The sequence below is a fragment of the Acanthaster planci genome, linkage group LG04 (genome assembly GCF_054643075.1).
Source record: "Acanthaster planci isolate LZ-2023a linkage group LG04, COTS_SCS, whole genome shotgun sequence".
In the NCBI taxonomy this organism is placed as follows: domain Eukaryota; kingdom Metazoa; phylum Echinodermata; class Asteroidea; order Valvatida; family Acanthasteridae; genus Acanthaster; species Acanthaster planci.
Window position 1 is genome coordinate 17,035,342 of NC_141780.1, and position 26,868 is coordinate 17,062,209.

At 43.0% G+C, this 26,868-nt stretch overlaps 1 protein-coding gene across 4 annotated transcripts; it reads right to left on the reverse strand.

The window, feature by feature from the left end:
* Positions 1–6: 6 nt before the first annotated feature.
* On the reverse strand, positions 7–6,620 carry mgat4c (MGAT4 family member C). Of its 4 annotated transcripts, XM_022225389.2 has the most exons (6): positions 6,497–6,598; positions 5,228–5,395; positions 4,638–4,791; positions 3,849–3,916; positions 2,572–2,671; positions 7–1,834 (listed from the first exon to the last, which is right to left on the reverse strand). In XM_022225389.2, exons 3-6 carry the CDS (start codon positions 4,747–4,749, stop codon positions 681–683), a joined length of 1,434 nt encoding a protein of 477 aa, XP_022081081.2. In that variant the 5' UTR covers positions 4,750–4,791; positions 5,228–5,395; positions 6,497–6,598; the 3' UTR covers positions 7–680. The 4 variants fall into 4 exon arrangements, with proteins under 4 accessions (XP_022081081.2, XP_022081079.2, XP_022081083.2 ...); XM_022225387.2 differs by lacking the exon at positions 5,228–5,395 and having other exon boundaries at positions 6,497–6,620; XM_022225391.2 differs by lacking the exons at positions 5,228–5,395; positions 6,497–6,598 and adding an exon at positions 6,316–6,489.
* Between the last annotated feature and the right edge of the window lie 20,248 nt (positions 6,621–26,868).

Sequence of the window (26,868 nt, forward strand, 5' to 3'; positions counted from 1 at the left end):
AATTTTACAAATTTTACTAATGCTTGTAGTACATTTACTCCTAATTTTTCCTCTAACGTAAATCAATCTTGTACTCTGTGTGCCTCTTTACCATTCTGTGCATTTTCAAACTGATCTATTCCAAAATATCTACATGTAAGTTATTTTACTTTTTCTTCTATGGTCACTAAAATCAGTGAGGTGGGCCGCTTCACACTTGAATAGGCGAGGGAAACCCTGACATGCAATAGTAAATGGAATACATGTACAACAGTATATGTTTGACTGCTTGCCTACGTAGCATAACCGCAAAATATATCAGTGACATTGGAAAGGGATGGAATATCCACAATAGAGTACTGAAGGCATCAGCACGAGAACCAGCGCGTGAACCAAAATGTGTTCATACTCCATTCGTTTGCACTGCACTTTCTGGTTCATAGTGACGTCACACGTCGGTTCTCTATTTGTGTTGGCTCTCAGCAACTTCTGCTACAATATTTACATTCATATGAATTCAAAAGAATGATGTACTGAGATTAGAGGCAGCATTCCCAGAAGATGAAAACATGCGACCCTTTGAAGTTTGATTAGTGATGACACATGAGACAAGAGCTTCCGGATAGTTGGATGTGATATTGATGCTTCACCATTTGTGCATCACGAAATAACTTAACATACCTTTTTACATGTATGGTTGATCACTTGCGGACCCATACAGCTATCTCCTTGATTAACAGCCACTGCTGTTGACTTTTGGTGACAGTAATCTGCATGCACTTAGTTCTGAAGTCCAGCTTTGTTTCTAAGTTACTGACATCTAATTTCCCATCAGCAAAAATACCGATGGAACGATAATCCGCGCATCGTGGTGTTCCATCTAAACTTTGAGAGATCACCACCGGGCTAGCCTCAAGCTTTCCCGACCGCAAGTAATCCTCCGGGTTTTTCTCCGACCCTGTTTCTATGATGACTCTGGAAAGCTGGGCGGGCGACTCGAAGGTAACCAGGAAGGAGTCTCCCGTGATGGGAGTCTTACCCCAGAAGTACCCAGGCTTGGAGCTGTAGGCAAGCTGGGGTACGTACATGCCAAAGACTTCCATGCTGCTGAACAGTACGGCCGGCGGGTTGTCGCCCTTGTATTTCCTGACGCTGTCCTCAAAGAAACGGTCCATCAGCTCCTGCTCCTTGTTTGTCAGGGAGGACTTTGTGCCAATATGCTGGAACAACGAAGGGGCATGTCTAAATGTACCCTCCTGAGCATTCAAATGATTGTAATATTGCTGCAAGTAGTCAACTGGTTGGTCCTCGTAAAAGAAGAGCATGAACTGTGTCAGTCGCGGTAGCTCACTCGACTGAATGAGCTTACCGATGAAACCCAGCTCTGAGAACTCCAGTGTTACCCATTTTTTATGCTTCACTGTATCCAGGTAATTTTTAATGTACTGGACAAAGTCTGGTGAGGAGATGACGTCATCTTCCAGCTGAAGGTAGTACTCGGACAGACCCTGGCAGTAGCTGAACAAGAACGCAAAGTCCACGACCTGTTTGGCTCGCCACGCCACGTGCTCTTTGGAGTCGCCAAAGTTTTGCTTCAGGTTGTCCAAGGAAGGATAAAATGAGCGAGGGGCAGCGATGAGCTGCATGAAGCCTGAGTTGAAATGCTTGCGGTAGGTGGAGTCCAGGTCATCTTTGAGGCGGTGGTTCAGTTCCTCGTCAAAGTTGGCTGCGAATATAATGACGGTGATGGATGCCCGCTGTTCGACGCTGGTGTTCTCAATGATCGAGTTGAGAGTCTCCTGAAGATACGACTTCTGGTGTCGCTTGACTGTCGGTATTCCTATTGTCAAGAAATCTGCAAAACAGATTTAAAAATCAGATGATGGCACAGTCCAAACTGCAAGTTATGTTTAGTCGATGACTTGCGAATTTTCTGACATTTCAAACTGCGGAAAAGAGGGTGAGGAATTCAAACAAATGTACAACTGTGCTTGTGATAGTTAATCATTACTCTTCTTTAGGTTTTTTGGTTCAATATCTTTTGACTTGAAGTTCACTTGCTCTTGACTGGTCTGATGAGCACAATTTATTTGCTTTCCCGTCTTCAGTCTCTTTAAGAGAGACACAGTTGGCTTTTGGTGTTTGTGATCCCTATTTGTGCTTTGTTTTCTTTCATATTTGAATGAGCCACTCTTATTCCATCATCATCATCTTCAGTTTTACGTTCTACTTTCCCTAGAAGCAGGGGTTGGACGGGTCCTCCCTATAGTTGGCTTCACTTGCCGAGGAGGTCCTACTGCATGTCTCAAACTGTCTTTGTCCAGCGCCATTTCAGGCCGTAACCTCAGGGCCCTCAGGTCCTCCTGGATCTTGTCTTTCCATCGTTTCTTAGGGTGTTACTCCAGCATTTTAAAATCCAAAGTTCACGTTCCTTCGTTCTAATGGCTGTATAAATTTGCTTAGCTAAGGCAAGTGTACATGTACAGGTGATATCTCTCAAGAGGTCAAAACTGTTAAAGAGTCAGTAAATATGGCAGTGGTCCCCTACGGCACGGTGTAAGGGTCTGACGAGAAGCCTATGATTACTATTACCTTTTGTATGTCTGCGATGGCCGAGTACGATAGCTTTATTCCTGTCAATGTGCGTGGAACTGGAACACAGCTGTGGCTTGGAGTCTGTAGACAACTGAGCCTGCAAGACAAATGAAGTAAAAGACAAGCCATAAGTAGCCCTTAAGAAATAACTCACACATGGAGGAAATGTCGAAAAGTTATGGCTGTGACTACAAGCAGCACAGGCGGATGTGGAAGCCTTGGAATAGTGGCTGCACAAATTTCCATAGAATCATGTATTTCTTTCAGCCACAGGCATTTGAATTAAACACAGGTACATGTATATTTCTGCATACCCAACACCTTCCCTTCTCTTTCACTGTGCCCTCAGTTGGCCATACAACCTGGAGATGCTGTGACTTTTTTTGCATCCCAAAACAAAGCCACTGCATGCCAAAATAGTTGATGGAGCATTTGTTATGAGACCGGGTGTGACCCTGAAGCATACAGACCTTTATCATGGGGCAGCCATTTTGTTTTTCTACCATTGAAAGCAGAGTAACCAAACTGAGGCTGGAAGGAAAAATAGTCTGTTTCCTTTTAACAACATGTAAAGTTGCATCACTTTTGTCATTTGGTATATTGGGGTAAGATAAAAAGGCAGCATCATGATAAACATGTGTACATATACTTTCCATCTATGAAATGCACATGTAGTGTACTACATGCTACTTTGTGACACCGTGTCATGTGGTATACCAGCATCACTTTGCAAGGTGCAATCTTTGACGCTCATTCGTCGCATTTGCTGCATTGCCGGGTGGTGACCACATGTGCAATACCTGTAATTGCAGCTTCGCCTCTCTGAGTGGACTAAGAAGTCATCAGTGAGCACACGTATGACGAGGTAGAGGCAGCCGAGATCAGTACTACATTAGGGGCAGCGTCATCATTGGAAACAACAGACCCAGCGGCGTAGCATTTTCTTTGGGGGGAGTGTGCCAGGGTCAGTTTGCTGACTGGTCGATGTACGTCAATAATTCATGACGTCAATTTCAGTTTCATTTGCTGATTGACCCTTTATTTGCCGACTGAAAAGAATTATTGGGGGGGTGCAACATCCCCCACACCCCCCCACTCGCTACGTCGCTGGATAGACCCACATACACAATAAGCAATTAAAGAGCCCCGATTAGTCCAATGGTAATTTTTCCCCCAATATATTGTTTGGAAAAGCAACATTTCATTTCACAGTTCCATGTGTTTTTTTTCCTTCCGGCTTGCACGCATTACTAAGACGCCCAACAGAAACATACCTGCTGATATGCCGGCTCTTTAGCGTGCACATTTCTGAAGGTATCTGTCCTTTCCAGTAACTGAACATCTGACACAAAGGAACAAGTGATGAACACTGTCAAATGATACTTAGGCCAGGAAAATATGTCTAATTCGATATTTTGAAAAGAGGTCACAGGTCTTTTTTCCTTGTTTTCAAGATGGCAGATATCTTCAAAGATGGCCGATGGATTTCCTGAAGCCACTCACTAGTTGTTCTGCAATCTGAGTACAAGTTTCGAACTTTAGTTCTTAGCTACATGTATAGTGTATATATTTTCAAAGGAACTACCAATCATAAAAATTACCTTCTGAATCAAAATAAAACCTAAAACCAAACAAATGGTTGACAGGGAAAACAAAGTGGACTGGCATGAGAAACTAATTAATTTTTCACTCTGCCTCGTCAAATTTAATTTAACTGACTGAAACATACATGTATGACACATACTGGGTTCCACTGGCAAATTTTAAACAGCCAAGATTTTTGCTAAAAGCGCCTTTTTGTTTATTAATGCATTGCTATGAAGGCAATTTTTTCCTTGGAAATTTCTCAAGATTGCAACCACAGTTTGCACATTAGCAACAATTCCGACAGGCACCTTGAATCTAAGTGCACAAATGACACATTCACAGTTTGACCAGAAATTATCAAATTTTGCTTTTCTGTCAGGGAGGATTTGGAACAGTCCTTATACAGCTTTTCACGTAATGTAACAAATGACAAAGGCAAGTCTTGTGCTTAAAAGAGCAAAGGAATCCTCACCAACCTGATGTACCATTCAGAAGCGTCCTCACCAGCCATAAATTCAGAGCAAAGAGGACCAGCACGGCGGCAACAAGAAGCCGATTCCAGGTTCTGATGTTCAGTCCCTGCATCATGTTTGCTTGAGATGTGTTACCATGAAAACGTCACTCTTCCAGCTGTAATGGACCAGAAATCACAAGCTAAGATGCTACTACAAGCCAAATCCCAACTAGACTGGTCTAAATAATACTTTTAAAAGTGCACTTAACTGATCACAACAAAATTCAACTCAATCCCAACTGAGCTAACATTTAGAAAACAAAACTTGACCGACAGCAAAATAGCCAGAAAAGATTTTGGTAAAATGTCATTGCTAAAAAAGCTAATGATTAACCCTCCTTTAGTTTTACAGCACAAATATGCACAAGTGCCCAAGGTCACTCTCTTGCATGTTGGTGCAGTGCATAACATGACACAGCTGTGCTTCTTTGAGGTGTTTACCAAGTGACCGAAAGAGTGACTTCAGCATAGGAGGGTTAATGCTTAAAATTACATCACAATTCTCCCATAATGCCCTGAAAATGGCAAAATGAAAATTTACAGTACACGTACATTACATGAAGTAATGCTCAAGGCACCATGGTGCATTTGCAAGGACTGAATGAAGACATCATTATCACAGTTACATTCACAGGGACCCTCAATAACTTGTATGGTTTGCAATGTACATGTAACCATCTTGTCGGTTCATACGTCCATGGTTCATCAGCTGAACAGCCCCTGATGAGGAAAAAGTTGCATGGACATCACTTGACACTCTGTGCACATACCCTATGACAATGGTCTGAAAAATTCTGTTTTCTAAGTTAGTGCTTGTGTATGTTCCCTGCTAAATTTGACGTGGAAAAGGTTCCACATTATGGACATAAGTTGACGCCCCTGCGCACAAACCTGAGGGACTTGTCTGAAAAAAACCCCAGTATTTTCATACATGCCTTCTTGGTGAAGTTAGATTGTAAGATGGGGAGGTTTATTCATTACTTAGGGTAAGTGTTGTTATATCAGCCGTGATTCTATATGAAAAAAAATCACGGCTGATCGGGTTCCCCCCCCCCGATCGGGTATACCCACACTTACCCTATTCATTAAATGGTGAAATTCTTGAGCACTTTGCTCACACTCCAGAAAATCAGCAGCATGTACTCTCAATGACTGTCAACTGTATGATCGCTTAACCATTCGCATTCCCAATACAGCTCCTATTTTTTCCTTTTGTTTTCCTGACCCCATCCAAATGAAAGCTGACCTGTGACACTGTGTGGTCACTGGAATGGAAGCTAATTGGACCAATCATAGTGCAGCTTTCATCTGTGGGTGACGGGAAAAGATGGAAGCTGTGTTTCGACTGGTCAAGCTATCACACAGCTGACAGTTGCATGTACTCATGCTGGTGATTTTCTGTAAGGATGGGCAAAATGCTCAAGAATTTCACCATTTTAATGAGGATTATAGGGCAAATAAACCTCCCCCAGGTTCCCATCTGACATTCTAACTTCACCAAGAAGGCATGTATGAAATTTGGTTGCACAAATAAATGTGGTGGAAGCGTAAGTTGGCACAATTAAAACAGCCAAAATATGTTTTTGGAAGTTTGTATATAGTTCTACCTCTACTAAGTAAAAGCAACATGGGGATCATACTGTTGTTGAAGCAGGTTACGTGTAGATTCAATGGCATGTACGGCAGTCTCGTGCCCTACGATTCAGAACGGGTGACAGAGAAAATTGCTAGGACACAAATCATGAGAAGTTATCCTCGAGTTGGCAATTTTCACGCACTGCAGGCTAGGCCTATCCTAGACATGAATCAAGTTGAACTTACGTTGCTCCTCCCCTGTCAGCCATCCCTCCAACAAGTACGGTACGCGCGCACTGTACTACGCGCTAGCTAGCTAGCTAGCTGCGCTCAGGTTGCTCAGCTCGCCGGCGCGCGGCCAGCGCAGCTCACATAACCCTTATAGGGCGCCCTCATTTGATAGCCTTTAAAGTCGAGTTCTGGCGGCCGCCTTGACACGGGTTTCTTGTTCCCTCGCTCGAACGGCGGGAATACGACTCAAGAACAATGTTCTCGGAACAGGATCACACACCATTTTTAGCCCATTTCACAGCCGGGATGGCGGAACCCCCCCCCCCATTTGGCTGTGCTTTACTCGATATTTTGGAAACTTGACATGCATGTAAAACACGCCTTATCATTACAAAATTAATGAGAAGTTTGTGCTCAATCACGCATGTTTTTGTCGTTACTGTCATTTGAAGTTCAAGGTGTGCCAGCCTGCGTCACGGATGGTACACTGATGAGCACCGCAGGGGAGAAAGTATACATTTTTGGCTGACCCGAAAAATGCGTACTGCGCAAGAACGGTATGTTCGATTTTCGCAAAATTCATGTCCAATGATCGAAAAGAGTAAACTCCTTTTAAGGTGCATATTAAGGACGCCCAAAGTGTCGTTAGCAATATTGCTAACCATGGAAGCAGGGACGAGGGGGGCGCACGGCACCCCTTTTTCACTACAAATATAGAAATAAGTAAATGAAGAAGAAAAAACTTGACAAGGGAGGGAGAGGAAAAGGAGGAGGGTCGTATTGCCTGAAATTGCACACAGATCGCCTAGAATACAAATGGCTCCGGACCCCACGTCACGGGCATTTGCCATTACTGATTTAGTTCACTCCCCTTCCTTTTGGGAAAATCCTACATCCGGCCCTGGGAAATTGTAAATGGCGATCGCTCCAAAGAAACGGAAAGAAAAGAAAAGGCCACGTAGGCACCTGGTCATCCTTTCAGCATTGACCAGATGTCAATAATTCAGCGACCTTTATTTCTGCAAAAACAGTATCCAGCATTTCGTTCATTTTTCATTCATATTTCTGTAACTGCATCGTGTATTCAGTTTTTATGTTGATGGTGTCAACATGATCAGAAAGTTATGAACCTTGAATTATTAGAATCTGAGGTCAGTAATGCTGGCACTCTCGGACTGCAAATCCAGGATTCAACTCAATGGTGCCAGAGAGTGTGAGAGCCGATGTAGCTGTTTTGCTTCAGCTGTACACATGTAATATAAATTTTAACATTGAGTGTTCAGAGAGGGTTCAGAATGTTCAGTTAGTACGTTTTCTTAGTCGTTTGAAGTTTGGCTGTAAAGGAAAAAAATTGCAATTACATATACTTTATACATTATCGATTACAGCGCGACCATAGCTACTCAGTTTGTTTATAGCAATCTTTTCTTTCAATAAAATGGTGAATGAATTATTTAGACAAATTCATATAAAGAATGACATTTAGAGTAGGCAAATAATCTCACTTTGTGAAATTGACTATCCATTCTGCTAAAACTATTCTTTCAAATATTTTGTTCGAACAGCATGGGAACGGAATGGCCTAAAACAGCAAATGAGAGTCCTCTCTGAACAGCTACAATGTCATTTTAGCGCTACTTGTTTTTAGATTTTAATCTTTTCTTTATTAGTTTTTTACTGTTACTGTTACTGCTTTGTGTTTGCACTCAATGTTTTGTAACTTTTCTGTTATTTGTAACCCGAACCCTATTCAGCCCCACCCCTAACACTAACCCAACTATCCCTAACCCCGACCCACCGCTAACCACTTACCCCTAACCCGAACCCAACCCCCAATGCCTAACCCCTAACAGTAACACCTAACCCCTAACCCTAACCCCACCCCTAACCTTAGCCCTATACCCTAATTGAAAACACCCCTAACCCTAACCCTAGCCCCTAACCCTAACACCTAACCCTAACCTTAACCCCACCCCTAACCCCTAGCACTAACCCTAACCCTAGCCCTAACCCCACCCTAACGCATAACCCTAACCCTAACCCCTAGACTAACCCTAACCCTGGCCCTAACCCTAACCCCACCCTTAACCCTAACCCTAACCCCATCCCTAACCCCACCCCTAACCCTAACCCTAACCCAACCCCTAACCCTCAACCCAAACCCCACCCCTAACCCTAACCCTAACGTCTAGCCCTAACCCTAACCCCATCCCTAACCCTAACCCCTAACCCTAACCCTAAACCCCACCCTAACCCTAACCCTAACACAACCCCTAACCCTAACCCTAAACCCTAACCCCAACCCCTAACCCTAACCCTAACCCTAACCCCACCCCTAACCCTAAACCCCTAACCTAACCCCACCCCTAACCCTAACCCCACCCCTAAACCTAACCCTAACACTACCCCCTAACCCTAAACCTAACCCCACCCCTAGCCCTAACCCCTAACCCTAACCCTAAACCCCAACCCAACCCCGTAACCCTAACCCCTAACCCCAACCCTAACCCCTAACCCCACCCCTAACCTTAACCCCTAACCCTAACCCTAAACCCCTAACCCCACCCCTAACCTTAGGCCCTAACCCTAAATTTAAAACACCCCTAACCCTAACCCTAGCCCCTAACCCTAACACCTAACCCTAACCTTAACCCCACCCCTAACCCTAACCCCCTAGCACTAACCCCTAACCCTAACCCTAACCCCACCCTAACGCATAACCCTAACCCTAACCCCTAGACTAACCCTAACCCTGGCCCTAACCCTAACCCCACCCTTAACCCTAACCCTAACCCCATCCCTAACCCACCCCTAACCCTAACCCAACCCCTAACCTCAACCCCAACCCCACCCCTAACCCTAACCCTAACGTCTAGCCCTAACCCTAACCCCATCCCTAACCCTAACCCCTAGCACTGTACCCTAACCCCTAACCCCTAACCCTAACCCTAACCCCACCCCTAACCCTAACCCTAACACAACCCCTAACCCTAACCCTAAACCCTAACCCCACCCCTAACCCTAACCCTAAACCCTAACCCCACCCCTAACCCTAACCCCTAACCCTAACCCCCACCCCTAACCCTAACCCCACCCCTAAACCTAACCCTAACACAACCCCTAACCCTAAAACCCTAACCCACACCCCTAGCCCTAACCCCTAACCCTAACCCTAAACCCCAACCCAACCCGTAACCCTAACCCCTAACCCCAACCCTAACCCTAACCCCACCCCTAACCTTAACCCCTAACCCTAAACCCTAACCCCACCCCTAACCTAACCCCTCCCCTAACCCCACCCCTAACCCTAACCCTTAACCCCTAACCCTAACCCTAAAAACCCTAACCCCATCCCTAACCCTAACCCCTAACCCTAACCCCACCCCTAACCCTAACCCTAACCACTAACCCTAGCCCTTACCCCTACCCCTATTCTTAACCCCACCCCTAACCCCTAACCCAACCCCTAACCCTAACCACTACCCTAAACCCCTAGCCCTAACCCTAGCCTTAACCCTAACCCCCACCCCTAACCCTAACCCTAAAACAACCCCTAACCCTAACCCTAAACCCCTAACCCCACCCCTAACCCTAACCCTAAACCCTAACCCCACCCCTAACCCTAACCCCTAACCCTAACCCTAAACCCTAACCCCACCCCTAACCCTAACCCCTAACCCCTAACCCCACCCCTAACCCACCAGTAACCCTAACCCCTAACACTAACCCCACCCCCTAACCCCTAACACAACCCCTAACCCTAACCCTAAATCCTAACCCCACCCCTAACCCTAACCCTAAACCATAACCCCAACCCTAACCCTAACCCCTAACCCTACCCCCACCGTAACCCTAACCCTAACCCCTAACCCTAACACAACCCCCTAACCCTAACCCTAAACCCTAACCCCACCCCTAACCCACCAGTAACCCTAACCGCTAACACTAACCCCACCCCTAACCCTAACACATACCCCTAACCCTAAATCCTAACCCCACCCCTAACCCTAACCCTAAACCCTAACCCCAACCCTAAACCCTAACCCCATCCCTAACCCTAACCCCTAACCCTAACCCCACCCCTAACCCTAACCCTAACCACTAACCCTAGCCCTTACCCCTAACCCTATTCTTAACCCCACCCCTAACCCCCTAACCCAAACCCCTAACCCTAACCACTAACCCTAAACCCTAGCCCTAACCCTAGCCTTAACCCTAACCCCACCCTAACCCTAACCCTAAAACAACCCCTAACCCTAACCCTAAACCCTAACCCCACCCCTAACCCTAACCCCTAACCCCTAACCCTAAACCCTAACCCCACCCCTAACCCTAACCCCTAACCCTAACCCTAAACCCTAACCCCACCCCTAACCCTAACCCCTAACCCTAACCCCACCCTAACCCACCAGTAACCCTAACCCCTAACACCTAACCCCACCCCTAACCCTAACACAAACCCCTAACCCTAACCCTAAATCCTAACCCCACCCCTAACCCTAACCCTAAACCATAACCCCAACCCTAACCCTAACCCCTAACCCTAACCCCCACCGTAACCCTAACCCTAACCCCTAACCCTAACACAACCCCTAACCCTAACCCTAAACCCTAACCCCACCCCCTAACCCCTAACCCTAACCCCACCCCTAACCCACCAGTAACCCTAACCGCTAACACTAACCCCACCCCCTAACCCTAACACAACCCCTAACCCTAAATCCTAACCCCACCCCTAACCCTAACCCTAAACCCTAACCCCAACCCTAACCCTAACCCCACCCCTAACCGTACCCCTAGCACTTACCCTAACCCTAAACCGTAACACTAAACCCTAACCCCACCCCTAACCCCTAACCCTAAACCCTATCCCCACATGTAACCCTAAACCCTAACCCTAACCCCACCCCTAACCCTAACCCTAACACAACCCCTAACCCTAACCTAAACCTTAACCCCACCCTAACCCTAACCCCACCCCTAACCCCACCCGTAACCCTAACCCCCTAACCCTAACCCCACCCTTAACCCTAACCCTAACACAACCCCTAACCCCTAACCCTAACCCTAACCCCCACCCCTAACCCCACCCCTAACCCTAACTCTAACCCCACCCCTAACCCTAACCCCTAACCCTAAACCCCCAACCCAACCCGTAACCCCAACCCCTAACCCTAACCCCACCCCTAACCCTACCCTAACCCCTAACCCCAACCCCTAACCTTAACCCCTAACCCTAACCCTAAACCCTAACCCACCCCTAACCCTAACCCCTCCCCTAACCCCACCCCCCCTAACCCTAACCCCACCCTTAACCCTAACCCTAACACAACCCCCTAACCCTAACCCTAACCCAACCTCAAACCCTAAACCCTAGCCCTTAACCCTAACCCTAACCCCTAACCCTAACCCCACCCCTAACCCTAACCCCTCCCCTAACCCCACCCCTAACCCTAACCCCACCCTTAACCCTAACCCTAACACAACCCCTAACCCTAACCCCTAACCCTAACCCTAAACCCTAACCCCACCCCTAACCCTAACCACTAACCCTAACCCTAAACCCTAACCCCACCCCTAACCCTAACCCCTAACCCTAACCCTAACCTTAACCCTAACCCCCACCCTCAACCCTAACCCCAACCCCACACTTAACCCTAACCCTAACACAACCCCTAACCCTAACCCCTAACCTTAACCTAAACCCTAACCCCACCCCTAACCCCTAACCCCTAACCCTAACCCCCAGCCCCCTCCCTTACCCCTAGCACTATAACCCTAGCCCTAACCCAACCCCTAACCCTAACCCCTAACCCAACCCCTAACCCTAACCACTAACCCTAAACCCTAGCCCTAACCCTAGCCTTAACCCTAACCCCACCCCTAACCCTAACCCTAAAACAACCCCCACCCCTAACCCTAAACCCTAACCCCACCCCCCTAACCCTAACAATAAACCCTAACCCCACCCCTAACCCTAACCCCTAACCTAACCCTTAACTCTAACCCCCACCCCTAACCGTAACCCCCTAGCACTTACCCTAACCCTAACCCCACCCCTAACCCTAACCCTAAACCCTATCCCCACATGTAACCTAAACCCTAACCCTAACCCCACCCCTAACCCTAACACAACCCCTTACCCTAACCCTAAACCTTAACCCCCACCCCTAACCCTAACCCCACCCCTAACCCCACCCGTAACCCTAACCCCACCCTTAACCCTAACCCTAACACAACCCCTAACCCTAACCCTAAACCCTAACCCAACCCCTAACCCTAACCCCTAACCCTAACCCTAAACCCTAACCCCACCCCCTAACCCTAACCCCTAACCCCACCCCTAACCCTAACCCCTAACCCTAACCCTAAACCCTAACCCCACCCCTAACCCTAACCCCACCCCTAACCCTAACCCCTAGCACTTACCCTAACCCTAACCCTAAACCCTAACCCTAACCCCTAACCCTAACCCTAACCCCACCCCTAACCCTAACCCTAACCCCTAACCCTAACCCAACCTCAAACCCTAACCCCTAACCCTAACCCTAACCCAACCTCAAACCCTAACCCCTAACCCTAACCCAACCTCAAACCCTAACCCTAACCCCTAACCCTAACCCAACCTCAAACCCTAACCCTAACCCCTAACCCTAACCCTAACCCAACCTCAAACCCTAAACCCTAGCCCTTAACCCTAACCCTAACACCTAACCCTAACCCCACCCCTAACCCTAACCCCTAGCACTAACCCTAGCCCTAACCCAACCCCTAACCCTAACCCCTAACCCTAGCTTTTACCCCTAACCCTAACCTTAACCCCACCCCTAACCCCTAACCCAACCCCTAACCCTAACCACTAACCCTAAACCCTAGCCCTAACCCTAGCCTTAACCCTAACCCCACCCCTAACCCTAACCCTACAACAACCCCTAACCCTAACCCTAAACCCTAACCCCACCCCTAACCCTAACCCCTAACCCTAACCCCTAACCCTAACCCCATCCCTAACCCTAACGTCTAACCCTAACCCTAACCCTAACCCACCCCTAACCCTTACCCATAGCCCTAACCCTAGCCTTAACCCTAACCCCACCCCTAACCCTAGCCCTAACTCCTAACCCTAACCCTAACCCCACCCCTAACCCTAACCCTAACACAACCCCTAACCCTAACCCTAAACCCTAACCCCACCCCTAACCCCTAGCACTTACCCTAACCCTAACCCTAACCCCATCCCTAACCCTAACCCCTAGCGCTAACCCTAACCCCTAACCCAACCCCTAACCCTAAACCCAAACCCCTCCCCTAACCCTAACCGTCCCCACCCCTAACGCTAACCCTAACCCCTAAACGTAACCCTAACCCTACCTCTAACGCAAACCGAAACCCTAATCCTAACCCCACCCCTAACCCTATCCATCCCCATACCCAATCCTATAGCAATTTAGATATTATATTATTAGAACTATACATGGAATGCCAGACAAAATAAGTAAATAATATTAAAACTAGATTCTAAAGTATGTAAATCATTTCAGAATTCAGTTATTTACAGTGGGTTTATTTAGAATTTTAGGCATTTAGAGTTGGAGTGTTAAAGAAATCCTCATATTCATAAAAGATAAGTATTGAAAAATAGATACGTATTTCAGAATTCAGATAAATACCAAACAAACAAATTACCAAATAACTAATTAACTAAATTTCAGATATTTTTAAAAAAGAGGCATTTAGGAGTTTCGATATTCAGAGACATATACGTATTTCGAAACTTAGATGGTATTCAAAGAACCAGATACTAAAGTAACCGAGTAATTAAATTCCTGAGAAACTGAATAAATTGAAACTTGGACTTATTTTTCTGTACATGTATTATGCTCTCCGTGAGGAGCTGGCCTAAGTCGGCCGGGAGAGGGACCTGGAGCGGGTTTACCGACAGGCTTTACGTATCGCCAGAGAAGTGACCGACGAACCCAGTACGCTCAAGGCCTTTCCGGCCATCTGCAACAAAGACGTATTCGAACCTAAAGATTCAGACTGCGTATCAAAACTTGACGCTAAGTTTAAGCCGAGGACCGGAAAAAAATAAAATAAAACTAGATAGAAGTGTTTGTAAACAAGTACAAACACGGAGCTGTTTCGGGACTGTTTCACCAACAAACTAAGTATTGGCAATTGTGATGAAAAAACCTTTAAGAAAGTATGAGAGAGTAAAAATGAACAATTTATTATTCTGGACGTCACCTATACCCTGAAAGAGTTTAATTTATTATCAATTTCAACCAATGCAATTGGATGTCCACTTCAGAAGATAATCTAATATGACTTGTCACGTGATATTATTCTCACAGTTGAGATTTTGCTTTGTGCTTTGAGGAGCTTCTCACAACTGCTTAAAAATTATAATATTTACTTAAAGATAACATATACGACTTCTTAGACTGATGACGTCATCACGAGTGGATGTGATACCAGTTACAAGAATTGTATTTTTTAAAGTTGGATGTCACTTGACTTGTCAACAGATGAGGTCAGAATCAAATCAGAACAATTTGGGTCTAAAACCCTTCCCTTTCCAGCCACACACAAAGTTTCAACCGAATCGAACATGTACTTCACGAGATATAGTGGTTTGAAGAGTTCCCCTTTAATGTCATGTGACTTGTCGCCCGATGACGTCAGAATCACATGAGGTCAATCTTTGTCTACAACCCTTCCCCTTCGAGCTATACACAAAGTTTCAACCCAATCGGACATGTAATCCACGAGATATAGTGGTTTGGGAGTTACCCTTTTTAATGTCACGTGACTTGCGTCATTATGAGAACTTGTTCAGGAACCTTTTCTAGCATTTCCTTAGTGTGTGCCCCAAACATGAACTCCGATCGATAACAGTGCCAAAGTCTTCATTTTGAAAAACATGCACAAAACCTATTGAGAACAACTGCACTTTTAAAGTCAAATCACGTGATTTTCGTTTACACTTAAAGAAAAATTACGAAATATTTTTTGATATTTGAACTCTTGGGTCAGTGTGTACTTGAAAAAAGACGAAGAAAATTACGACTTCTCTTTCATCCTCATAGTAATTCTCAGCCAAACTTCAGAACTACTCTCGTTAAATCGATAATTTTACGTAGCAGAAAAACGTGTACAAAACCTATGGAAAAAACTGCAGATTTAATCTCATGTCACGTGACTCCTGATGACGCCACCGTGACGAATTTATTTTGACAGCCCCACGGGTAGATGGACTACCTATGCTCTTAATACAAAGCCACTTAGATGTATGAGTGCACCAGTCTTAGACGTTAGAAAAACGTGCACAAACCTATGGAGAAAAACTGCACCTTTAATGTCATATCACCTGATTAGCATTTATATATTAAAAAATCTGAAATATTATTTGATATTCAGACTCTTCGATATATTTGTAATCGAACGAAGACGAAAAAAACCCCGATTTTTCTTTCGTTCTCATAGTAATTCTCAGCCAAACTTCAGGACTACTCTCATGAGATCGATACTATTAATTGCGTAGCAGAAAAACGTGTAAAAAAAACCTATGGAGAAAATTGCAGCTTTAATCTCATGTTACATGACCCCCGATGATGCCATGTTGACAAATTTTCTTTGGGAGCCTCTCTTCATTAGGGACTTCAAGTGTACATTGAATGAAATACTTTAGATTAATCAAAGTATTAATTCAGATTAATCAGATTAATCAATGTGTACAAAACCTATAGGGGACGATTAAATATCCAAAAATCAATTTAAAAACAGGTGATGACGTCATCATAAGGTCATAAATTTAGCAAAACTCTCTTACCAGGGTCTTTGTTGTCTGTAACTTTGATGTTGATAAAAACCTCTAAAAGTTACCCATATGGTGGCTTGGAATGTGTACAAAGGCAATGGGCTGAAATAAATATTGATAATCGTCCTAAATTTAGCACATTTTTTTCATCGGGGTCTTTGTTGTCTGTAACTCTGATGTTGATCGAACCTCTGAAAATTGGCCAAATAGTGGCTTGAAAACGTGTACAAAGTCAATGGGCTAGAAACACGTGTGCAGGAAAACTGCTCCTTCAATTTCATTTCACGTGATTTTTGTCTAAACTGGAAAAACCTTATGATTTATTATTTGATAATTTGACTCTTGGGTATATTTGCAATCGACCGGAAGGGAAAATTTAGTCTCTGATTTCTCTTTCGTTCTGGTAGTGATTCTCGGTTGAATTTGAAACCCCGGGCAGGTGTCACCGTAATTCTGCAATAGCGCCCTCATAGCCTGATATAGGACAATCCGAAAACTGTGTGCAATCTGTACAAAGTCTATGGGAAAAATCAATTATTCAAAAATCAATAATAAATAAAGTAATTAAGTTATCAATGTGAATTTCGTCTGGACCGTCCTTGTCCGAAGGTCTGCCAAATTTGAAGTCGATCAGATTTAGTAAACTGCCAAAGTCGACTGGTGGAAGGAATTGAGTTTAAAAAAAAAGGGAGTGAAAACGAAAGATTCTATGTCTTTTTGCAACAGAACACAGGGCTTTTCTGTGATTCGTCGTCGTGATTGCATATCTGCAAAGTTTCAACCCTTTGGGACAATCACTTTAGGAGTTTAATGTCACGTGACTTCAAAATTATTGACGTCATCATCCCTTGACGTTAATTTTCGTGTATCACAAATTTCCTTCTAAATATCTGCAAAGTTTCATCTCAATGGGAGTTTTACTTCAGGAGATATAGGGCTTCCAAGTTTGCGAATTAAATGCCATGTCACGTGACATCTGATGACGTCATTAGCACAATTTTCTTCACAGACCCTCTCTAGTTGGTGGACGAAACTTGCGTAAAAGCCACCAAAAAAAATTAAAAAAACAATAGCTGTTCCGGCTGTTGCCGAAAAAGCTAACAAGACGAAAATCAGAAAAGCAATAGCTGTTTCGGTAGTTGCCGAAACAGCTAATAAAAAGATGAACCTTTGATGAAGCCCAAAGTCAGGATAATAATAACAATATGAATTATTTAAAAACGTTTTCCATGTCAATGACATCACAAAGCGCTGTACACTAAATACAGCGTACCTTTAAAAAGATTAAAAAGAAAGATAGTTACAATATCATAAACAGGCTAAATGCTGATACATAAATACAAAACTTTGGAATTACACAAATACAACCAAATGAAATATAAAGGCTTCTTAGTTAGCAAACTTGGACTATATTGCTGAAAAGTAATTCTGGAAGAGGGGAGTTTTTAAGCTGGTTTTAAAATGTTTTAAGCTGGTTTTAAACTTCCAGCGGATCGAACTGCCTTTGGAAACGCATTCCATACACGAGGGGCATACACTGAAAAAGATATGTCCCCATAATATTTTGTTTTACTGAGTGGCTGTTGTAAGCGTACATCAGTTTTGGCATGTATTCGTTCACAAAGGTAGGCTAAAGCCGTCCCAGTATAATCTTGTACACAAGACATAAAACTTTAATTTCCAAACGTTTATGTACAGGAAGCCAATGAAAAGCTTCAACACCGGTGTTATATGCTCCATTTTTTGTCTTTAGTAATAAGACGCTCGGCTGAATTTAGAATGAGTTGTAACTTCCTCAGTTCAAAATCAGGCAGACCAAAGAGTAAGCTGTTGCAGTAGTCAAGTTTCGAAGTGACAAAAGCATGGATTAATTTCTCAGCTGAATTCTGATCAAGCAGGTTACGTATTTCACCAATCCGCCATAACGCATAGGATGCTCATTTGCAAAGTTTTGTCACGTGAGTTGTTATCGTCCCTGATGCATCTGACATAACCCCAACGACTTTTACCATTCAAATGCAGTACCAGCTACCTGAAACCTTGTACGCAGCCTGTGCAGTAAAATGTTGTGGTCAAAGGTGTCGAAGGCAGAGGACAAGTCAAGTATAACGAGAATGACATCATTCTGTTTGTCAAGTGAGCGTAGCACGTCATTTTGCACTCGAACAAGTGCAGTTTCTGTGCTATAGTTTTCCCTGTAGGCAGACTGACACTCAGCAAACAGATTGTTTTGTCATAAGTACGAATTTATCTGAACCAAAGCAACTTTCACAATGAGCTTAGAAATATATGGTAAATTGAAAACAGGTCTGTAATTATTCAGAACGTTACGATCAAAACCCTGCTTCTTAAGAAGCGGACAAAAAATTGCAGATTTACGGAGCTGTGGAAAAATACCGGATTGCAATGAATTGTTGATTATTTGTGTAGTGACCGGTGTAACTTGGTGTGAACATAACTGAACCAACTTTTTCGGCATAGGATCTAAAACAGATGATTTCGGAGTTAATGTATTTATAGGTCTTTCTACAAAATGATCTGATACTAGTTCAAAACTACTTTAGCTGAAGCCAATGCCATGATAAAAGAATCAACCTGTTATCAGGAATAAAGAACAATGGAAATACTTTAACCAAGGATCGCAGGGTTGCAAGCACACAGTGTATTAATTAATGGGGCTCTTATCGTTCATCAGGGTCTTTGTTGTCTGTAACTCTGATGTTGATCGAACCTCTGAAAATTGGCCAAATAGTGGCTTGAAAACGTGTACAAAGTCAATGGGCTAGAAACACGTGTGCAGGAAAACTGCTCCTTCAATTTCATTTCACGTGATTTTTGTCTAAACTGGAAAAACCTCATGATTTATTATTTGATAATTTGACTCTTGGGTATATTTGCAATCGAACGGAAGGGAAAATTTAGTCTCTGATTTCTCTTTCGTTCTGGCAGTGATTCTCGGTTGAATTTCAAACCCCAGGCAGTCGTAACCGTAATTCTGCAATAGCGCCCTCATAGCCTGATAAAGGACAATCCGAAAACTGAGGGCAATCTGTACAAAGTCTATGGGAAAAATTAATTATTCAAAAATCAATAATAAATAAAGTAATTAAGTTATCAATGTGAATTTCAGCTGGACCGTCCTTGCCCAAAGGTCTGCCAAATTTGAAGTCGATCAGATTTAGTAAACTGCCAAAATCGACTGGTGGAAGGAATTGAGTTTAAAAAAAGGGAGTGAGCTGACATCGTCCCTGATGCATCTAACGACTTAAACCATTCAAATGCACTACCAGCTACCTGAAACCTTGTACGCAGCCTGTGCAGTAAAATGTTGTGGTCAAATGTGTCGAAGGCAGCGGACAAGTCAAGTAAAACGAGAATGACATCATTCTGCTCGTCAAGTGAGCGTAGCACGTCATTTTGCACTCGAACAAGTGCAGTTTCTGTGCTATAGTTTTCCCTGTAGGCAGACTGACACTCAGCAAACAGATTGTTTTGTCATAAGTACGAATTTATCTGAACCAAAGCAACTTTCTCAATGAACTTAGAAATATATGGTAAATTGAAAACAGGTCTGTAATTATTCAGAACGTTACGATCAAAACCCTGCTTCTTAAGAAGTGGACAAAAAATTGAAGATTTACGGAGCTGTGGAAAAATACCGGATTGCAATGAATTGTTGATTATTTGTGTAGTGACCGGTGTAATTTGGTGTGAACATAACTGAACCAACTTTTTCGGCATAGGATCTAAAACAGATGATTTCGGAGGTAATGTATTTATAGGTCTTTCAACAAAATGATCTGGTACTAGTTCAAAACTACTTTAGCAGAAGCCAATGCCATGATAAAAGAATCAACGTGTTATCAGGAATGAAGAACAATGGAAATACTTTAACCAAGGATCGCAGGGTTGCAAGCACACAGTGTATTAATTAATGGGGCTCTTATCGTTCATCAGGGTCTTTGTTGTCTGTAACTCTGATGTTGATCGAACCTCTGAAAATTGGCCAAATAGTGGCTTGAAAACGTGTACAAAGTCAATGCGCTAGAAACACGTGTGCAGGAAAACTGCTCCTTCAATTTCATTTCACGTGATTTTTGTCTAAACTGGAAAAACCTTATGATTTATTATTTGATAATTTGACTCTTGGGTATATTTGCAATCGAACGGAAGGGAAAATTTAGTCTCTGATTTCTCTTTCGTTCTGGCAATGATTCTCGGTTGAATTTGAAACCCCAGGCAGTCGTAACCGTAATTCTGCAATAGCGCCCTCATAGCCTGATATAGGACAATCCGAAAACTGTGTGCAATCTATGCAAAGTCTATCGGAAAAATTAATTATTCAAAAATCAATAATAAATAAAGTAAATAAGTTTTCAATGTAAATTTCGTCTGGACCGTCCTTGTCCAAAGGTCTGCCAAATTTGAAGTCGATCAGATTTAGTAAACTGCCAAAGTCGACTGGTGGAAGGAATTGAGTTTTAAAAAAAGGGAGTGAGCTGACATCGTCCCTGATGCATCTAACGACTTAAACCATTCAAATGCACTACCAGCTACCTGAAACCTTGTACGCAGCCTGTGCAGTAAAATGTTGTGGTCAAATGTGTCGAAGGCAGCGGACAAGTCAAGTAAAACGAGAATGACATCATTCTACTCGTCAAGTGAGCGTAGCACGTCATTTTGCACTCGAACAAGTGCAGTTTCTGTGCTATAGTTTTCCCTGCAGGCAGACTGTCACTCAGCAAACAGATTGTTTTGTCATAAGTACGAATTTATCTGAACCAAAGCAACTTTCACAATGAGCTTAGAAATATATGGTAAATTGGAAACAGGTCTGTAGTTATTCAGAACGTTACGATCAAAACCCTGCTTCTTAAGAAGTGGACGAAAAGTTGAAATTGTTGATTATTTGTGTAGTGACCGGTGTAACTTGGTGTGAACATAACTGAACCAACTTTTTCGGCATGGGATCTAAAACAGATGATTTCGGAGTTAATGTATTTATAGGTCTTTCTACAAAATGATCTGATACTAGTTCAAAACTACTTTAGCAGAAGCCAATGCCATGATAAAAGAATCAACCTGTTATCAGGAATGAAGAACAATGGAAATACTTTAATCAAGGATTGCAGGGTTGCAAGCACACAGTGTATTAATTAATAGGGCTCTTATCGTTCATTGTACAAGCTCAAACATGGAACTACATTAAAGTTGTTCCACTTGTTACAAAATGACCTCTTACGAAACGATCTTTTCCACTGAAATTTCTATCAACGAAGCTATTTCTTTTAAGTGTTTCCAACCAAAGTGCACAATCAAGACAGAGACTGAACTCAAAACGACGAGATCTATTGTGTCATTTTAATGAGATGAAGTGTTCGAAACCAAAAATTCACAATCTTAAATCTCATAATCTGCATGATTTTGCTGCCCATTGTTCACGCGAAACTCCTCTCATTTGACTATAAAATTTTGATTCGCTCTGCGTACAAGAGCAGATAGAAAGGGCGGTGAAGGAGGGAGGTAATGTCCTTGTGAGAGAGACCTACAACACTCTCGGGGAGACTGTTGTGGCACTGCAAGTAATCAGGAAATATGGCCAGGGTATACCTTACGTTTAAATCTATTGAAATGATGCGAGACGGGATATCCCCAACCCAAAACAAATAACAAACAAACAAAAACAAGTGAGAAAAAATTCTTAAGGCTTAGACTGAAACACCTGAAGCCACAATGGATAAGGTTTGACTTGTCAGAGTGAGACGCAGGCTGTTCAAAGACTTGCTTGGGCACTCGTATAATATTCCATCTGGTGTGCATCGAAACGGAAGTAAAACCTGCCGAAACCCTTTGCCAATGAAGGATCGAGTATTCCCCCTGCACATTGAAATCTACCCTTTTCTCTGGGTCTGATCACAGGAAGTATTGCATTAAAATATGGCAAATGGGAAGGCGCTCGTGGAAATGTGTACTACAGTCGGATTGCATGGGCAGTACCACTATCCAGTTCCAAAAGCCCCTCCTGTTGTGTCTGCCACACTTCATAGACCTGACCTTCGTTAAGCCCACGTCATTTATGCTGAGCTGTGGCATGCTGTGGTTACGCAGGTATAAGAAAACCGAATTTAATAACGAAAAGGCATGCTTATGTACTGGTCCACTCGTATTCCTTCGTTTTGAACGTACGTTAAACTGTTGCGAACGTTATTGTCACCCAATGAGAAACTCTTCACGAAAGGCTCCACCCAACTGTGACCGTTCTCTTTATAACCCATCGTGAATATTCATGTTTGTTCTGAGAGCTGTTCTGGAGGCATGCGCAACAGTAAATTCCCTACCATTAGGTACGTGGATATGCAATGCTCAACGCTTAGCTTCAGAAATGTGTACGAGTTAAAAACTGAGCGCCAAAAAGAATATTGTTTGAATACAGCTTGTGAAGTGTGGCTTTTCAAAAACTCGGCTCATTTTCATTAGATAACAGGCCAAATTTTCATAAAGGTTTGGTACTGTAGGGGTGCAAGTTTGATACGTTATCTATTAAATGGATTACAAATTTGTTTAGATTCCTTGTGAAACTGTAAATTTGATTGTAAATATGGTATTGTTAAAAAGACTAAACTTTTAAAAAAGGAAAATTTTAAGAGACAGAAATACAAGAACAGACACAAGGACTGAAAACAATGACATCGTCAAAAGAGGAAATGTGATATTTGAAAATAATGTTCACGGTGACTGCGGTGATTTTAAAAATATCTTTCCATCTGAGTTTTACACAATTGAAACAATTGTCTCACATAACAGAAAATGTATCGCAGCCTGACGTTTTGATCCTGTTCAAAGACAGCTATTTCTTTTTGACAGCTACTTCGAAACAACAAACCGGTGCGACAATATAATAATGCTCACGTAAAGCCGTGTACATTTGGGATTGTGTATCCATAGAGATGGGTCCTATGGTGTATCTGTCTAGAGACACAGAAGATTGGTCTGTTCAAGTTAGTTTGAGTCTGAGAAGCAGACCTTTGTGTGTTTTCAGCATGCTCGTTCTCAAGCGTTTAACGAAATTCACCATCATGGTGGAATGATAAGCTAGCAAATGAGATTTGGTCCGATTATACCAAGCACCGTCTGATGACGTTCAGGCGTGGTGTACAATTTGATTCAGTCTCACTTCATACCCTAGTAACCCAGGTAATTAATTTTGGGAACAAAGTTGAAATGGATCCTCGGGTAAATATCCAGAGATGAAAGGCATCTCATTTTAGCCAGGTACAACATGTATGACCCTTGGGACCTGGCAGTTATGTGGAACGAAACTGCGTATATGTTTCCTTCCTCAACTTAGTTTGGCTTATTGTTCAGGGTCGTACACTGGAACGCCAGTGAGATTTTGTGATGGAAATGAGACGTTTGATGGATTATTTTCTGAGTCAATGATCTTATGTAATCAAATATGCAGAAGCCTTTTTCGAGCAGTGAAATTCGTTTATTTCCTCTCTTCGTGCGAAACAAATCACGATATTCTTGCAATCGGGTTTTTCACAAGAATGTGAAACATATAAATGAAGCCAGCGTTGTACTAAAGGCCATCCCGATGGTCATTAGCTTGCAAAAGTTTTTAAGCGCGCTGTGATTTTATTCTGTCAGAGCAATACATTACTCAACCAAAAGTCCAGTTGCTACTCGAATAGTGTAGAATTTAGTACGGTTTAATGGTGCTGATAAAAATCAGTTTATGACACGTCAAGGAACGATACTCACTTCTAATGACGCTGTAGCGTGAGCTAGCTCAATATCTCTTTAAAAAAGTTTTGCACATTTGGCTTTATCATGTGTGTCATTACAAACGTCCATTGCAAATATATATGTAAGGTATATCTTCAGGAAAGCCCCTACAAGAAATGTTTTCAACGGTTCCTGTTGTACTCTATGTTGGCAACACGCAGTGCAGCGTCTTCATGTGAGACTATGGCATGCACAAGTATCGAACACTGGCTACACGGCTCTCCACCGCTGCCTCTTTTATTTGATCAAAATTCGAAGCTGTATCGCACGAGACAGGACCAGATTATGGCTGTCATGCCATACAATCCCATGTAAATTGATAGAGGCGTCTGTCCCCGGGAAAGATCGAGACATCACCGATGCCAGCAGGGTTAGGTTCTCCCTGTTGGCGGGACAGACGTATCCCCATACTGCGGTTTGGGTACTAGCGCAGTGACATTCAATAATCCATATTCATTTATCCATATCCTTTCATTCTTAAATCAATTTTTTTACGTAAACTTGGACTGCGCCGTCGATCATTTTTATGGAAACGGTGCATTATAAATTTTCAATTATTATTATTATTATTATTATGCACCGGCAGTACTGGGTGAACATAGGCCCACGTGATATCTCTGGTTCGTTGATCTTGAGGCTTACAGTTTTATCAAATTATAGTTATAAAGCGGGGTTTTCACTCTAAAAGAGATACTAAAATAAAGTCATTGAAATTGAAGTGGTGCTGTTTTGCGTCTTTCAGCAAAATGTAATGTCCAGCATGCATCATCGCTAAATTGTCATTTTGATCATTGGACACTTTTTCTTATTTCACTATACATGTAACATCTCTTACTCGCCGCCTCTGCTGCTTTGTTGTCGAGTCATACACTGTTGATAAAGTGGAAAGTTGTTCAGCATGTTTCATGACTACTAAACAACAAGACCTCAATCATTATTATTTCCTTGTGACTGATAACTTCCCAACATGCACAGTACCTACTGCGTTGGTATCTTTCGCCATTTTGCAAAGGACAGGGTATCCAACACATTGCATCAAATAAGAATCACTGACGGTTTAATCATTAAAGGCCATAAGGGTAAAAGGGGCTCCAATATTGATGAACATCGACAGGTATTTGAAAAGATTGGGCCATGAGAACCCGTCCGTCTCATCTAAATATCATTGAACATCGACGGTTCGTAAACAAACGAATGAGAAGGAGAACCCTAATATCACCGAACGCCGATGGTTCACTTACAAAGTAACGACGAGGAGAACCGTCGCCCCTAAATATCAATGAACATCGACGGTTCATTAACAAAAGAATGAGAAGGAGAACCCTAATATCCCCGAACGCCGATGGTTCACTCTTACAAAGTAACGACGAGGAGAACCATGCATCTAAATATCAATGAACATCGACGGTTCATTAACAAAAGAATGAGAAGGAGAACCCTAATGTCACCGAACGCCGATGGTTCACTCTTACAAAGTAACGACGAGGAGAACCATGCATCTAAATATCAATGAACATCGACGGTTCGTTAACAAAAGAATGAGAAGGAGAACCCTAATATCACCGAACGCCGATGGTTCACTCTTACAAAGTAACGACGAGAAGAATCATGCATCTAAATACCATTGAACATCGACGGTTCATTAACAAAAGAATGAGAAGGAGAACCCTAATGTCACCGAACGCCGATGGTTCACTCTTACAAAGTAACGACGAGAAGAATCATGCATCTAAATACCAATGAACATCGACGGTTCATTAACAAAAGAATGAGAAGGAGAACCCTAATGTCACCGAACGCCGATGGTTCACTCTTACAAAGTAACGACGAGGAGAACCATTGCATCTAAATATCTATGAACATCGACGGTTCGTTAACAAAAGAATGAGAAGGAGAACCCTAATATCATCGAACGCCGATGGTTCACTTACAAAGTAACGACGAGGAGAACCGTCGCCTCCAAATATCAATGAACATCGACGGTTCATTAACAAAAGAATGAGAAGGAGAACCCTAATGTCACTGAACGCCGATGGTTCACTTACAAAGTAACGACGAGGAGAATCATTGCATCTAAATATCAATGAACATCGGCGGTTCATTTGAAAAGATTGGGCCATGAGAACCCGTCCGTCGCATCTAAATATCAATGAACATCGGCGATTCATTAACAAAAGAATGAGAAGGAGAACCCTAATATCACCGAACGCCGATGGTTCGCTTACAAAGTAACGACGAGAAGAATCATGCATCTAAATACCAATGAACATCGACGGTTCACTAACAAAGGACTGACTAGCAGAACCGTGCATCTTAATATCAATGAACATCGACGGTTCAAGTCTTTTGCATTTGAAGCTTCCTAGCCTATCGGCTGAGGTGCCCCAGAAGGATCCCCAGAAGGATCAGCTGGGCCTTATTCTTTTCTTCTCATTTATATGAACGACATATTTACTTCTTTAATTAAGTTGGGCGTCCACTGTTTTATCCGCAGATGATGCTAATATGTTAATCAATCATAACAATTTCAAAGAAGTAGTCGATACTGTACATCACATATCGTCTTGGTTCCAAAGTAATCGGTTTTCTATCAATGAAAAAATACGTGTTACATGCTCTTCTCTAATACCGTTAGGAATACTCATACCGATGTGTACGTTAAAATTCAAAAATAAGTCAAGGAAGTTCCTTCAAATTTCTTGGTGCTATTTTTGATGAAGGTCTTACATGGAATTTACAGTACCAGCAGGTTCATTTTCACGTATACTATGGATTTGGG

Coding starts and splice junctions, on each gene's coding strand:
- mgat4c (XM_022225387.2), bottom strand. CDS start 4,749: ATGATGCAGGGACTGAACATCAGAACCTGGAATCGGCTTCTTGTTGCC. Junction 3,917..4,637: donor GCTTCTGAATGGTACATCAG/GTTGGTGAGGAT, acceptor CCTTTGTGTCAG/ATGTTCAGTTACTGGAAAGG. Junction 2,672..3,848: donor AAGAGCCGGCATATCAGCAG/GTATGTTTCTGT, acceptor TTTGTCTTGCAG/GCTCAGTTGTCTACAGACTC.